At 42.0% G+C, this 17,015-nt stretch overlaps 1 protein-coding gene across 4 annotated transcripts; it reads right to left on the bottom strand.

Moving 5' to 3' along the window:
* Window positions 1–730: 730 nt before the first annotated feature.
* dtnbp1a (dystrobrevin binding protein 1a) lies at window positions 731–16,948 on the bottom strand. Of its 4 annotated transcripts, none has more exons than XM_030782248.1 (10): window positions 16,608–16,948; window positions 15,643–15,696; window positions 15,494–15,544; window positions 15,181–15,241; window positions 14,703–14,835; window positions 11,942–12,074; window positions 10,219–10,241; window positions 2,668–2,823; window positions 1,513–1,673; window positions 731–1,224 (listed from the first exon to the last, which is right to left on the bottom strand). In XM_030782248.1, exons 1-10 carry the CDS (start codon window positions 16,661–16,663, stop codon window positions 952–954), a joined length of 1,101 nt encoding a protein of 366 aa, XP_030638108.1. In that variant the 5' UTR covers window positions 16,664–16,948; the 3' UTR covers window positions 731–951. The 4 variants fall into 4 exon arrangements, with proteins under 4 accessions (XP_030638108.1, XP_030638107.1, XP_030638109.1 ...); XM_030782247.1 differs by having other exon boundaries at window positions 731–1,232; window positions 1,530–1,673; XM_030782249.1 differs by lacking the exon at window positions 15,494–15,544 and having other exon boundaries at window positions 731–1,232; window positions 1,530–1,673.
* Between the last annotated feature and the right edge of the window lie 67 nt (window positions 16,949–17,015).

The raw sequence follows: 17,015 nt of genomic DNA, 5'->3' as shown, positions 1-17,015 counted from the left end.
CACACTGCACTGGCCCTAGGCTCTGGTTTCATAACCCCCTGTGTTAAAGCAAATTTAACAGTGTCAAGCCAAATAACATCATATATAGTCTTGTGGTAAGAGATTAACAGACTCCTCTTGAGTTGAGGGCCAGCGGTGGCCACATGTCGGTCTTACAGGTCATTGACCACTATCAAGACACACGGCAGCTAGGAGGAGTTCTTTTATCTCCGTAAATGAATGCCGCTCAATCTGCTATCCTCTCTTTTATAACTTTTCCCTTGGGCCTTTAGTTTTCAACACAACAGCTTGCGGAATTAACAGCCTGTAAATTTTAAGAAACACAGATGGTCAAAAAGAGCCGTTTTTATTCCGAAGCTACACAGAATTATCAAAACCTCTGCTCTTGTTTAACCTCCAAATGAGTGAAACAGTATCCAGTGAGCAAAAGCTGTGAGCATACCCTCATTATCTGGTCAGTTCCAACAACGGACATGTCCTATCCAAAAATGCCAAACTTCACAAATGTACAGCATACAATTCTGTTGTGTTAATAGCAACAATGGAAAAAAAACCACCTTTATTATTATAGCCGTAACTCTGATGCGACAGAGAGTTTCATACAGTATTGAGGATTGTAGCATACTTGATGTCTATTACTAGATTTCTTGAAAGAAAAACAAAAGGAGTTAAGAGGAAAAAAAAAAAAAAAAAAATCACAGTGCTAAGGGAAAAAAACCCAGCATGAACCTTCCTCGGAGCTCCGAGCCGACTTTAAGAAACGCTCGATCAGTGTGCTCATGAATTCCAAGCTGACCTCGATTCTTGTGATTCCACGCTCAGCTATAAAGAAGCCATGCTCCTCCACTCTGGCCCATTCATGTCCATTACAACAGGACCTAGACTTTAAACTGATCATCCTAATTTTAGCCTTGTGCTATACCCTGTTCTGCCTGCAGGGGGGGGGGGCCTCTAGTGGGCGAGTGTGTCACTGTCGTCGGAGTTCTTGAGGAGCTCCTCCGTTTCGGGAAGGACCATGAGCGCAGTGTCAGCCTGCACCTCCTCTTCGTCTGACTGGACGAGGGGTGAGTCTCCTGCGCTCTCGTCGCTGGGGTCCTCCTCGTCGGGCCCCTCGGTCTCTCCGCTGAACGTGTCAGTGCAGGTGGAGGACAGGGAGGTGAGGTTGTGCCGCGCGTCAGCCTGTGAGGGTACCTTCAGACTCATCTCTGCTGGAGCGGACGCTCCCTCTGGACCTAGAGCAGAGGCGTGGAGGAAAAGGAGGAGAATCAATACATCCATACTCTACCAGTCCTGAGGCCGCTGTAAAAAAAAAACAAAACATATAAGCAGCAGGAAAAAAAAAAAAAAAAAAAAAGTATTCTGAGACCAGAAGTTTTTGAGCGAGTCTTGCTCAAACCTACAAATGTGGGCTGATGCAACTCGATGCGCACTGCCGCTGGAAGTGCGGGAATAAAACGATGTTTTCTGAGAAGGAAACCGTTACGAGACGAACGAAGCCGGCGGTGAAAGCGCGTGTCGGGCGGACGTACCTGCCGTGGGCGAGCCGGCGCTGTTATCCTCCCCTCCGGAGTTAAGGAAGACGTCGAGCGCCTCGTGGTCCGAAACGTCTGTGAGATCCATCTGCTCCAGCATGTCCACGTTCACCTCCATAGAGGACATGCTGCCTATTGGATCTGACCAGCATAAACCAAAAAAAAAAAGGGTCAAGGTTTTCAAAGAGGGAACGCGCAGCGTTCACAAACAGCGTTCATTTAAATCGGTTTCCGAACTGCACGATGCCCTGATACATGACACGTTATTCACATCTCAGACTGCCACTCAAACACCTTGACTTGATATAATGCACTGACATGCACACAAACACCGAACGAATGAACAGTCTTGAGCAGAGGTTTTGGCGGAGGGCTATGGAAATCAGGAGGTAAGAGGAAGCAGAGTGCTGGGTAAAAAAAAAAAAAAAACAGGGGAAACAGTTCTACCAGCAGCATACCTCAAACATCAGGAGAATAGGGCAGCACAGAGGCACAAGAGAGGAGAGAGGAAAAAGTCAATTCAACAAGGTCAGCAGCTCTGCAGGCCATTGTTCAGAGAGCCCCTGTCATTCAGCACCATAATCTATCATTTAACCCTGCAATCAAACTACTCAATATTAATGAAGGGTGTGTTACAGCCCTTGGCTTTCTGGTTTTGCAGTCAATAACATTACTATTTAAAACATTTTCTTTGCACAGCCCAAAGTTATTTACTGCATATCCTTAACTCATCTTACTCTGCTAGAAATTAGAAGGGATTTGTCCGTTTTTTAAGAAAGTTTTATGTTGGATCCAAAAGAGAGAAGAACTTGTGGATGACTGAGTATTAAAATCAGTTCCATCCCAGGTGTTGGAAACAGCATGCTTTCAGTTACACAACAATTTGGAATAAACTAGCTGCTAATAAAAAAAAAAAAGAAAAAGAATTTCCAAATAAAAGGCTTAACAACAAAAAAGGTAATAGCTAGAAACCAATCAGGGCCTTAGACCACACAGCGATAAACTATAGACAGTTATTTGTGAACACTGGCTCGCAACCACAGGAAAAGGTTAAACCAGCGCAAGTAACAGAGAATGACAACCAATCTGTGAGCTAAGTACAGTAAGAAAAGGCACTTGAAACGGAGCGCCTCACCCCTGCGGTCTGCGATCTGTAGGTAGCCTGTAGAGAGGTACTGCTCCATATCCTGCTGAAAAGCCTCTTCAAAGTACTTCTGCCTTTCTTTCAGCTTCACCTGCTGGGCATGCTCCATCTCCAGCACCTTCTGAGCATGCTCAGTGTCCAGCTCCGCTAAAGTGGAAGGAAGAAGGGAGAGAACTATTGATTATTGGCATAATTTAAAGCACTACATTTTTACCGAGGACCGAGCAAACGACTGCCGTGTGGCGATGATTTTGGACGTGAGCAGAGGCACAACTTCGCAGCTGCTGGCATCCTCATTGTTCTGAGTCTTCCTGTCTCTCTTTCCAAGGAAGAAGTTTGTACCCTGTCACTAAACGTTACTACCGTGTTCAATTTATAGCACCCGACCGCTTTTGCAATGCATAAAAAGTTCAGTGTATTCTCAGCTTAATTACATATTCTTGCATCACGTTCTTTTGTATCATACCAAGCCGAGGGGAAGTGCTACGGGTAAACTCGATTATTAATGCGTTACGATTCACAAAAAGATACCACAGCAGCTCTAAAAAAAAAAAAAGAAAAAAAAAAGAAAAAAAAAAAAAGAAAGAAAAGGAAATTAAAAAAAAAGAAAACTGAAATCAGATGAGTATGTTTCGCCTACCCAGAGGTGAGATGTAGCGAGAGCCTTTGTCAGAACTGTATGGTGTAACAGTGAAGTGCTGTGAGACAGATATCTGTGATGTAGAGAGCAGGACTGAGCGTCTCTCTCTTCAGTCAGGCGCTATTCTTCTTTATCGCAGACAGGAAAGGCACATTCTCGTTTAAGGTACAGGAAGTATGCTGTGTAACAGTTAGACACACGTACACACGCACACACACTATATCTGCGTATGTGAGACAAGCACAAACACTTAAGTGTAGTGCAAACATCCTGTTTGATAATGATGCATAAACATCCTAAAACATTTCGAATGCTACAGCTTGCAAATAATTCGTTCCAACTGTAAACCACTCAAGCACATTAAGCATGGGTATCTCTACTAATTTTTCACACCCCCCCCCCCAAAAAAAAAATTACTACTGCGCTCAAGTCACACTGTATTCACACCTCCTTGTTTCTATGCCACTTTTTGCCTCAGAGACTTAATGGAGCATCTATAGTTAATTTGACTGTTAATCAGTTTTCAAATTGGGAGATTTCAGTTTTTCATTTTTAAGAAATTTGCAAAAATTTCTAAAAATGTGTCTTCACTTTGTCATTACGGGCTCCTGTGGGCTGATGGCAAAAAAAACCCCTAAAAAAACGATCCATTTTGAATGAAGTCTGTAAGACAAATTGTATGGAAAACGTGAGGGTGCTGGATTCTTTCTCACTGTATGTATTACCATTAGTGCTACCATTAGTATTACCATTATCTATAATAGTCCCATGTATTAACCCATGAGTACTTCTGGGTTCACATGCAGAGCTCGGCCGCAGAGCATGAGGGGCATTACAGGTGTTGTAGAACAGAGCAGTCGACAGAAAAGAGAAGTCTAGTTCTTAATTACAACATCTTCTCAGCAAGGCCTTCTACATCTTATCTGTGGTGAAGATCCAGCCGTTAAAATTCCTCTATACGCTGCTTAGATACACTATCTGCTTTCAAAGAACTGGAAGGGAGGTGTGGAAGCTGCACAAATCTTACACATGCAATCACTCATTCAGTATACATTCTGCGATTAGCATCTTTCATCCAATAGTCTTTTCAGCGATAGCTCCTCACATTCACAATAGCGGAAACTTCTTGATATGTTTCTGGTAATTAGTTTTGATCCTATCCCCATAGACTTGGGGCCAGGCTTAAAAGACAACACAGAGGACGAGTCTGCATCACACAGAATTCGGCATATACACCAGGCTCTTCAGACAAAACACTGACTAATGGAGCAAAGCATTGTATTGAACGGGCAAACCTTTAAGAAGTCCTTTCCTCTCGTCTCAGACTTTCAGCTATTGTATAAAGCATATGAAAAAGCTGCAGGCCAAAGACTGCTGACTACAGCATTGTTTCTAGACAATTCTGATCATTCTTTACCTTTTAGAAAAGGTGCTATATGCAGGTATTGGAGGCTAATACGGGGTTGCTAGCAGTTTGGTGGCTTTGATGTTGCTTGCTTTGATAATCTGTTCCAATCCGTCTTGCCTGTCAGCCCAATATTTCACGGCAAGATCATCCTCATTTCCATGCTCTGTCTTTCTCTATGCTTATGAAACTTACCAATCCATATGATCCTCTTGAGCTCCATCCAAGAACAAACAGAGAACTATGTTGCACCTAAACAGGTGAATTTTGTTTCTTACTCCTCTCCTCTCTGTTATTTCCATGTTCTCAACATGGCAGCTTGTCAACCTCAAAAATGATATTTCCATCTTTAGGTGTAATCAGAAAGCCAATGTGAATGAGCCATAATTATCTTATAAAATAAAAAAAAATATACATATATTTCTTCGGTCAACGCGAAGCATTCATTTTGGCACTTAAAAAGCACGGAATCCTCCTCAGTGGCAAATCCTACAAGGTTTCAACACCACATGAACACTGGCCTTGTTTCACAGATAGTTTCCACCCCCAAACCATGCTCTCAAGCCTTGTCTGTCATTCTAACTGCGCGTGACTAACAGTGACTACAGCCCTCCAGCGTCATGCTACTTCTCTGTAAAGACCGCTGATGGATGAAGGCAAGGACCGAGCCTTTGGCTATCCTCACACTCATCACATGCTCCGAATGGATCACATGAGAGAGGGAAACACTCCTCTGGCCACAGCATGGATAGAACTGCTCATTCAACCCACTGGATAGAGCAGAGCGGTTTACACGCTGCAAGGGTGAGCCGTTTCTTTGACGTGCAAATCCAGCGTGTATGCTCATATGCCCCCCCGTAATCGGTTGACACACAGACACAACGCTCAGGAGAAACACATATCAAAGCGATTAAGAGTTTACAATTAATTACACCAGATATTTAGCATTTATGGAGCGAGTCTGTTCAGTTAATAGATTGGCAAGGATAACACCTCAAAGCAATTTCACAGAGGTGCACAGGTGCAGAGACAGGGCAGCTAATTAAAAGAGGAGTCTGAAATCAAATTTAAGTACAATAATAAATGTAAGACATAAACATACAACAGTATTACTCAGGCATCTGACACAAAGCACAAACAGCAGGCCAGGGTAGAAATGCAATCAACATGTTCGAGATGAAAATGAAGGATACTGTTTGTGCACTGTACGCTATGCAACGTCTGTTTGTTACATCTTTCATTAACTTACTACAGACAAACAAAATGACCAACAGATGGCAGCCTGGCAAGATGGGAGAGCAGTTTTTCTCCTTGCTGTTGTCAGAAAAAAAAAAAAAGGGAAAAAAAAGAATTAACGGATGGTTCTGGAGGCTTTGCTGTGGGCCAGACAGGTTAATGAGTCATTATAATGAGGTCACCTGCCTCCACAAACCCAGAGCAGGTCCAATACATCCATCTTATCGTAGGGAGGAGGAAAAGAGAGAGCGGGGGTAAAAAATAAAAAAAAAAAGAGAAAGAATCAGTAATACAAAATACTGAATAGCTTTGGGAAACCTTCGCTGATGTGGTACTGACTCTCTCACAAGTGCACATCATAATTGGGGTACGTTTCCATATATAGTCGTAACGTGACGCGTTACATTTTTAGAGCAGTTCTTTTCATCTTCACATAATTTAGCTACTGACACAATAACTTAAATATGTCAAATACTGTAAAAATAACTGAAATGTACAGACCCAAGATGCTTACTGGTCAAAGGTGTGTGAACAAATCTAGTACATATCGTGTGCAAAACATTTCAGGACCTCTGATGTCCTGTGTCAAAGAACGGAGGAAATCATTTAGACACTTAAAGTAAAGGCGGCTAATTCTGATCGGATCCTATTAGTTGCTGTCCAGACTCTTCCTAAAGCTAATTGAATCTTACTGAGTTAATTAACCCAAGAGCTCCTATAATGCACAAATTGTAGTGGGGTCAACCGCTTCACTATAGGAACCGTATAATTTTTCCCTATGCCATGGCTAAAAACATTCCATCACCCAGAGCAATTGTAAATTCCCTCTAGGGCATAGGTCACCCATTGGATAATGAGGTACTGTAAAAAAAAAAAGAAAAGAAAAGAAAGGAAAATAGAAAAAAACCAACGGAATAAACTCCAACCCCAGCCATCCTGACCTTTCTGTCATAACACACTACAAGCCAACCATAATCACTAAACCTTGTTCTTTTGACAGGCTTCCCCCTGTTTGCATTTGCTGGTGATAACTTGCTGGATTCAGATGACCTTAAAGCTTTTCTGAGGGATTCTGTCTGCAGGCTTTGCTTTTTATTGTTGTTCGGAATCAGATGGAAACTTTGTGCTGGAGCGACTATAGTGAGGATGTTTTGACCAATAGCACCGCAAGGGAGATTTTTTAAGCAGCTTGTGCCTCAAAACCAAGGCCAGAAAGTTGCATAAAAAGCTCAGACTAGCAAATCACCCATTATAGGCAAATACTATGCATTCAACTTCTCCTTTCACTGAAGAGAATACAACATTTTATAACACAGTAAGCACAAGAATGACATTTTTACAGCACATATCACAGGTTATTGCTTTAAATGTGATTCCAATGTAAAACTGCCGAAGAGCTTGCAACACCATAGTATCTGCTATGTTTATCTGTCGTATACGGCCAGAACTGAAGCATTAAGCTTTGGTGTAGTCACAGGGAAGTTGACCAAAACACAGAGCATACTGTTTTGAGTACAGTACAGAATAGCATGGGTCTCTCACATGAGAGTGAGCTAATTCCAAAAGCTTCTTTTAAAAGATTTCACACACACACACACACACACACGCACGCACGCGCGCACGCGCGCGCACAAGCACTCGGTATGACTTCTACTCAAAATCCTACTTTCTAAAGAATAAGTATGAAAATGCATCGAAGATTACAGTACAAGTCTCAAATAGTCAGGCAGCCATTATCCTCACAGTCCTAAACAGAACTGCCAGAAGTGCTGCAGGACAGCATTACACACAGACTTGTGAATTTTAACAAAGTGCATTCGCCAAAGAAGAGAAAAACGAAGGCCGAGGACCTACAGGAATTTTTTTTGCTGCTGTCCATACTTGCCGGCGTTGACGTGTTCCTCTGTGTGGCGGAAAGAAAGCGGAGAAGGGGAGACAGTGAGCGCCGAGACTGCAAATGGAACAGGGGGCTGGGACGCGCTTACAGAAGCATCTTCACCAAGCCATTTATTCCAGACGGAGCTCACACTCAAAACAGCGACGTTCCGTTCTAAGCTAACTGATGCCTGAGATGATGCCTGCTCAGGGACATGGTGCTGAAGACGCAGCTGTAGCAGAGATGTGAGCTGGGAACATACCACTCACAGCCCTGACGCGGGGGATGGCTATTCAGCGTGCATGAGAGAAAAAAAAAAAAAAAAAAAGAGTGTTGCAGTTAGAGCCCTGATAATCTGAAGATATTTGGGCCTCACTACAAGTGAAACAGAATTAAATATACTGCCAAATGCCGAAAAGCCTTTAAATATGTCCAGTCACGCTCGACCCTATTTTGCTGTAAAAATGGGCAAAAATCAATGAAGGAATCAGTCACGCTTTGATAGTTCTGGACAGAAGCAGAAAACCTAAAGCTCCAGGAAAAAAAAAAAAAATGTTTATTTATAAATCTTGGCAGGAGCGATCACAAGACCTCCACCTCCAATATCTCCCATCCACAGAGGGAGAAATAAAGCTGAGAAGAACTACTGAGGGATCCAGATCTGACTCAAGTCCAAGCTTTAAACGGCACTTCCCACGCAAGACAAGCTCCAAGCTCAAGCAATACCGCCCACGCCAACGGACGCCAGGTTAACGATAACCATCACCATGGCTGCAGTAAGACAATGTCAACACTCTCAGTCCATAACTCAGTAAACGGGGATTGACGTATTTATTACCAAACGGTGGGAAGCATCACAAAACCACGATATGGATTAGGAATATTAGAGTCCACTCTACACACTATAATATTCCACATTCAAAACCAGAGTCAATCCGGGCTAACTGCTGAGAGGAAAACTGAACCTTCATGCGGCCGGTTTTGACATGTGGTTTGAATCTACAGTATTCTCAACACTGGATTTCATTTAGATGGTAAAACAGTTGTACATATCGTGTCTGTACTCAACTAGAGTAGTCATATATACATGGTCACAAAATGCAAGTGTGCACAGCAACCCACTGCGTCTTCCGCATTATAAATAAATCCACGTCGGTAATCCAATTACAGTTAGACTTCAGTGCAAGTGTTTTGTATTTGTGCTGAGTATTCAGAAATTCATGAGCACATCTGCGTTTAATTCCTATCAATCTGAAAGTCACTAGCAATAAAAAAAACCCCCTCAAAATCCAAAAATAATCAAACATTTATGGCCAAGAGGGACTTTCACCAAATCACCATATTAAATGACTAATGTGACTTGTTTGGTTGATAGAGTTCCAGTGTTACTATGACCTTGTGCGTAACCACAGCATACAGTAATGGCACACAAAGGAATTAGTCGCAGCTGCCCTGTAACAGGCCATACAACCATACCAAGCAAGCATTCACTGTATCTATACCCTGAAAAGTCTCTGGTGTCCTCAATTCCCCATTAATAATGGGTCCACAAATGCAAAGTGTACAATAACCTTGGTCATAACCTACAGCCCATTTCTGTAGTCTACAGCCCTTCAGGAGGCAAATAAAACACTACAGCTCCTGCTTGGGGACAAATAATGTGAGCTTGTTGCAATGTCATTGTCATTAAAACACAAAAGGATTGTTAATCTGATGCTGTTCTGTTCATTGCATCCTGCATTACAGTCATTTACAAAATAATTAACATTTACTGAAGCTTCATGCTTTGTTATCACGTTATATCAATTGATCATTTGATCAGGAATGTGATTTGAGTAATCAGTCAAGCTATTTGAATTATGTTATAACAGTGGTCACAGCAACAAGCACAGCTCCTTTACAGGCCGTGTGTGAGGTTAGTTACTGCCTGGTGGTGCAATTACTGAACATTTAAAAAGGCAGTTTGCAGTAAGGATGCTGGACGGCTTGGAAATTAATCCAATATTTATGAACATTCCCAATTAATTGTGGTCTGTCCACAGTGTATCATGTGTGCCAAGGGTCAAAGGTCAAAGCCAGACCAAACAATATATACACACACATCACCTCTTGACATCTTGACAGTAGCCTGACCGTAGTTCTTTACACTGCCCAGGACTGGGCGTTGACATTTCATTTTCTGCTGTGTGCGTTGTTTAGTACGCATTATAGGCAATAATTTGTTGTAATGGATGAACGTTCATACAAAAAATATACAGTAACATTTAAAAAAAACACAGTTAGATGATAATGAAAAAAGATGCATTTGCTACACATGTGTGTGGAATGACAGTGTAGGAATAATATCTTTTTTTCTCAGCTGGAGAGAAAAGATAGAATTCTTACCTTTGAGGGCTTCCAGTTCTTTCCTACGAAATAAACAAAAAGACAGGGAGAAAGACATTTTAATTATAACAGTAATGACTTACATTGATAGTAGAATACTACACCGTGAAGTCAATAACACATGTTATTTATTCATGTGCATAGACTAGATGGATATTCAGAAACCATTTGGCTCTTTTTATATTATTGTCTGGTTGTATGTGCTGATGAATAGCCTCCGAACGGAACTGTGAAAGCTCAGCTGTGTTCCACCTGGCTGGCTTGAGCACAAGATGCTTGATTTAGCTGCAGGCTTTAGAATGTACTTCATGAGGCATTAATAAGAGATAGTCACCAATGCCTTCATTTTATTCCTACAAAGCCTGCTTTCTGACGTCACACAGTCTTGGGGGGGGTATTACACTGTGTCATGACATCACTGGCTGCTCCTTTTTCCATGCACAAAATGTCTCTGCTTGTATATATACACATGTGACGTACTTTGCCATTTCAATTTGACATATAAGCCCACACAGCCTGTTCCTAGATTTCCATATTTAGAATCAACCATGACCTGTAATTTGTTTCTTTTTAAATCACCACCAACCACTGTCATATAAAAATGAATAGAAAAAATGGAAATTGATATGGCAAATCTATGCATACAGTAACGATGAAATTACAGTGCATATGACAAGGCAAGAGTCTTTACTAGGGGGAGTATTTAAGTGGTGAGATGCATAGGCATCCAGGCACACTGGTCAGATGTGGTGGTTAAGAATACTTGCATGGGCAGAGCCATGGACGTATGGATGGCTGCACTGATATGCACATTAGGGAGATGATACATAGATGGCATTCAGGGGGGGCGCGCTCTCCTGTAAAGGCCTGACCTATTTCTCTTAAGGCTGAGAGCGTGAACTCATTTATGCTTGCCTGCTTTTGCAGGAACATTTGTGATAACGCTCTCTCTCTTATACTAGTCCTAAACCCCACGAGCAGCGCTCTGTCAGGACTGGCTGGATATCTGTGAACCGCAATATCTCTGTTGCTTGGGCCTCACATTCTAACACGAGACTGGGAAAGCAAGATGATTTTATTAGGATAATGTGCAGGGAACAGAGCATTTACTAAGGCGCAACATGACTCAACTGTTAAACCACAGGATGAGCAGAGCCTGATGAAGTACTATCTATCATGTGATGAGTTTTTGATGGTGTGAAAACCCTGCATTGATTCACTGTGAATATCTCTTAATTCCTTTTCTTTCCCTCCCAATTCACACTCATCTAAAAAGGCTGCTCAAGCAGATGGTGTAATCTAAAATGCCATCAGGAGAATGAGTGAGTGAGAAAGAGAGAGAGAGAGAGAGAAGAAAATGGGGGTGGGAGAGTAAATTACTCCTACTCCTTCAGGGAAGCGTATCGATTAATAAAGTGGAAAACTCTTAGCTAAGATGTCAGGTGATGAGACTGGAGCACTGCTTCTCCAGAAGATCTACCAAAGCATTAAGAGAAGACTGATCCTCTACATGTCAAGTAGAATTCTGATGTCAGAACAGTCTATGGCAGAGATGTGAAAACCCTTTTCGACGTTTGTAACTGTACTTGTTCTTAAGGTCAAATACATGTCATTAATTGAGAAAGGGAGGTGTAAGTAGTTTCTAGAACCTTGTTGTGTTGTTCTGTGATTAACTTGAGCTGAACCGGGTGTTTATTACGGTACTTTTGTAAATGGACGTTACCTCTTCTTCTTTTTGTAGTTCTCCAGCTGCAGGAGCTGAAAGTGCTTGAAGCGTTGCTGGTCACACTGGCCGCACAAATTCTCGAGGTACATCAGACGGCTCTCCATCTCCTCAAAGTCCGCCTCCAGTTGGGCTGTGGGACGGTGGAGCACAGAATGTCGCTGAAAACTCCCACGTGTACAGACAGGGCAGTAAATAAGCCATTAACGGTGATTCAAAGATGAATCAGAGGAGTACTGACAAAGGCTGGTTCGTTATGATGGTTTAATGCAACTGAGATTCCCAAGCCTGCTTTAGGGAACCAGTGTAAATTTTTTTTCCCTTCTCTTCCACAATGTACCTGATTTCACTAATCGGTCAAAGATCTAGGCCCTGCTTAACCGAGGCTGCTTTCACACTTGGTCCGTTTTGCTGGTCCGTATCCGAGTGCTGGTCTGCTTTCACATTACATTTTTTGGTTGCGAACCCTGGTCCGCTTACGTCATCAACACATAAGGAACATACAGTTTTTATTTACCAGTGTCGCTGAGCAACGACACAAAAGGGAGGCAAAACTTATTCATCTTTTTGTTAATATGGTGTCAGCACCAAAATAACTGTGTTAGGTATTTTCACTATGCCATAAATGTGTCCCGCTGTCTGAGAGTGACGCGAGCTGCTCGGATAAGGAGGTTTTTGCAGAGACAGGCAGCAATGTGAAATGAATTTGCAGCTTTGCTTGCAGAGCATACACGCACACCTTCAAGGTGAGTGAACAGTGTGGCTACTTGCAGTTATTTCCCGATTAGTTTTTAGATGCGACAAGCGTGAATCGCCACGTAACTGTCCCCTAGTCACTACTTTCAAGATTCTTAGCGGTTTTGAAAATTGCCTGTTAATTAATAAAACAAATTACACGTCATCAATAGCGTTTACTTCCTGGTTTTGGATTGGATAGCTTTCACACCAATGCGAACCGCACTCAAACTCAAGTGAACCGTATCCCAGACCCCCATTTTCTGAAGGACTCGGGTACGGTCCCTTGGTCCACACCCAAGTTCCGAAAACAGCGTTCACATCAATAAAACGAACCGTACCAATGGCTCAAGTGGACCTGGGTCCGCACCAAAAGTACTGGTGTGAAAGCACCCTGATTCTGGTAAGGTAAAGATGCTACAGCAGAACTGGCTGGGATCCCTGTGAGGTAAATCGTGTTGTACACAGTTACACACTGCCATCCAGTGGACAAATGGGCTTTCTAACAAAACTGATGCACATTAAAAACCATATAATACACTTCCTCTTTCTTTTCTGTCCTAATACTCAACAAAAAAAATCCTCGTGGAATGGAACATGAACATATAGTTTAATGTCAGTAAAAGTCAAACACTTTTGCCTGTATTTAACATGAAGTCTAAAGAGAAAACAAAAGTAAAAATCCAGATTTTCCTCTTAGAACCAAGTCAGAACCATGCCAGTTAGACTTAAATTGCTCTGGTTTAGACAAAACAGAGGTGAAAAATATTGACAGATGTGTGTTTAGTTTACTGCATCCCATTCTTTCACAAGTTCAGTCAAGAATTTCACATGCACCACTGAAATTCAAGGAGTCAGTTTAAAACCCAGAGAACCCAGCACATAAGAAGGACAAATAAATCTTAAATGCAATGATAAGAAGTGAAACACACAGTTTGGCAATCAGATTTTCATTCTCCTTACAACAGATACGACACTCTTCATGACTGACACACACTTGGATCTACTACATGTCTATTAATGCTCTATCCATTCACTGACTTTTTCTTCTGGACATATGTATGCTGAATGATACCATCTTTCTGGCTGTCTCCCAAGCCACAGAAACATGCATGACACATGCACAGAATATCTGCACTAGCAGCAGTACGTGCCAACTGCTTGAAGAACCAACTGTCTGCTGACTGACTAATGATTGACTGATCAATCAAGCACAGCCTGCACCTACCAGATACCAGTCAAAAGTTGAAACGTAGTACAAGTTCAAACAAATGTATAGATCTGCTGAACAAATAAAAAACTGAACAAGGTTTATACATGTTCATTTTTTAAAAGAGAGATCTCTTCAAAGCACACATTGAGTGAGTGAGCATGTCATTTAACTTGTACCAGAACATTTCAGTACACACTAAGAAATCTGTTTACACACGAAGAGATTTGAAAACTTTATACACGCTGATATGAGCCAACTCAGAAACACAGCAATTGCCTACAACTATACTGAATTCACATCGGGGTGCAGACTACGATCGCTGAAGGATGAGTGATAACCTAAGCGAGGGCTGCAGACCTGTAGGCTAAGCCTGAGCGAGTGAGCATCGATATCCGTAATGGCTTACTGCGCCAGATGGTGCACAACGGGACGCATGCCTCCGATCCTCCATACATCACAACAGTCCACACAGCAGGCAGAAATGCACATCAGCACGTCTGCCACAAAGTCAGTCAAGGACGTCTCACCTATTCCCATTACTGCGCTCTCTTTTTCTGCACAACCTTATTTTAGTCCAGAGAAAATGACCATACGGCTTCTCATATCAAAGCATAACCACACGAACTGTCATTCCCTCACATTTTATCTCAGACTGTGACAGACTGTACAAGTGAGAAACCGCCACACTGATTTGGTAGTTTGATTAGGACAGGTGTGAGTGAGTTTGTCCCTATGGGACGAAGCGTTTTTTTTGTTTTGTTTTTTTTAAATACAACTATGCACAGTAACCTGGGCTCGGACTGTGCTTCTTACCCGTGCGGGAGGTGATAGTCTCCAGATCTGTAAGAAAGGCTGGGATCTGCTGGAGTTGTTCTTGGAGCTCCAGCAGTGCTCCACGTCTTCTCTCCCAGTGTGCTGACAGCATCACCACCTCCCCATCCACAGTCTGTCAAAGAGGACAGGGTTGCCGTCACCCAGAATTATTAAACCTACCAAAACATCCTACTCCTTCAGGCTCTCGGATTACCAGTGGCTAGGACAAACAGACTGATTTTATATGACCCATCAATAAAATACCACGAGTGTCTGATTACAGTTATCCTCATGAACAGTAACTACACACCGGATATTAGGAAAACTATAGGTTACTACTAAGAAGCCAGAGTTTTAAGAGCAACAATTTACAAAGAGCTTTCTCTACTCAAACTCTTAATCATACAGCTTCATATTTATAGTCCTGTATCATTCCTATGCTGCAACAAAACAATGTAGATGTTAGAAATCTACTGACCTCTGCAGCTTTGGCACATTCTTTTGCTCGTTTATGGAGGTTCACCCACGTGTCTTCATACCTGAAGAACACAAGCATGATTATCTTAGAACAGCAAACCATGCACCAGCTGAAAAGCCAAACATTTAGTCTGACATCGGAATGACCGTGTGCAAAGACACAAAGCCAAGTCTGCACAAGCTGTGACACGTTTACATCTCAAAAACACAGTCTATCTATAAACAGAGTGAAACTAACACGTAGGGGCCCATATAGGTGACACAAGTGTCAATATTCACAGGAAAGCAATGCGTGTTTTGAATAAAAACTTTACCGGCTTAGCAGTTCCACTCCTGCTGAATACTGAGGGAGATGCTCCTCTTTTCTGGAGAAAGACACAGAACACATTTCAGGCTACATGGGTAAACTCATGTAGAGGTTGTAAAGGAAACGTGTGTAATTTTGCATTTTTTTCAAAGGTACCTCTGCTTCTTCTTCACTTTAGCCTCCTTGGATTTGTCACTCAGGGTTTTAAACCTGAAAGTGATTTGTATTGGTGAAAAAAAACAACAAAAAAAAACAACGTGGAGACAAACTAAATTATTTACATTAATACAAAACATCAGTTCAGTCAGTTCAGTCTGTGTGTACTGTGGCTCTGTTGTACTAAGTTCTGCTTTCTGCAACATAGAAAGTGAAGGTTCCTCTTTGAGTCGCACATCTTCCCTCCAGAGTGCCAAATAAAAACCGTTATAAAAGTTCTTTGTCTTATAGGGGGTACACTGCTACACTGCATGACTGGCTACTTATGGTTTGAAACCACGGCAAGCAAGGTCACGTTATGTTTAAACATCAGGCTTCAAATAATAAAACTTCATTTATACACAAAGTTAAACAACAGAGCCGGTGTGTACTCTGTCCACGTGTCGTCTGACTTGCAAAGTTACATTTAACAGCTTAATTTCTCAGTCTCGCCCATCACATGACAGTCAGCTGAAAGCAGTTCTACAAGATTTGCACAACTACAGCAGTTGTTAGCATACAACCAAATTGCTAGCAGAAATATGGCCAGTTGCTAACGTCCAGTATAATTTACTTGACTCAGTTCTGCTCCTCTCAGTGGAAGAACCCTCGTAAATTCAAGTTCACAATGACAGTGAGTCTTTCGACTTTCGCTGACCGCAAGTCAGCTGGCTAATCAGCTAACATCCCTTTTATGCTGACAGCGTTGGCTAGCTCGCTGCTATGTCAACCCTTTGACAATCAGCGAACGCTCAACAAATGCTATTTCGGAAAGTTGCACACAACCTGACAATGTGTTGTGATTAGTATGATTAACTTAATTCAACCGTTTTGTATGTAACGCTGTAAAATCAAAAGATGTCTCACAGGATTTACGCTCCAGCTCCTTTTGAGAGGCTAACTCGCTAAGCAAAAGAGCTACATACCCTGTTGTGAAGTCCTGCTGCACCGTCTGCAGTCTCTCTCTGAAAGTCTCAAACATTTTCTTCTGCTGTTTTAATTCCCCCTTGGAGAGTAAATGAATTTATCTTGCAACATCTAGCCAACATTGGCTACAACTGGCTGTTCTTTAAAAGCGCTCAAGTCATTTAAAATTTCAAGACATTTCTTGGTGTCCCGACAGAGAATAGCATGTAAGGAGAACAACACCTACGTCCAATACCCCGCTGGTGAAACTCGGACAGGATGAGTCTACTTTAAATGCAAGGAGCGCATGCGTATTCTTAATTCAAATTGTACATCCTACAGCCTAGTGTGAAACCATTCTGTTCAAGAGCAATGCATTTTCTGTACATGAACAACGGAAGACTCTCACTTATCGAATCCTTCAATAT

This window comes from Chanos chanos, chromosome 8 (assembly GCF_902362185.1).
Source record: "Chanos chanos chromosome 8, fChaCha1.1, whole genome shotgun sequence".
Classification (NCBI taxonomy): domain Eukaryota; kingdom Metazoa; phylum Chordata; class Actinopteri; order Gonorynchiformes; family Chanidae; genus Chanos; species Chanos chanos.
The sequence above is the reverse complement of the archived record's forward strand: the minus strand, read 5'-3'. Positions and strand labels throughout refer to the sequence as shown.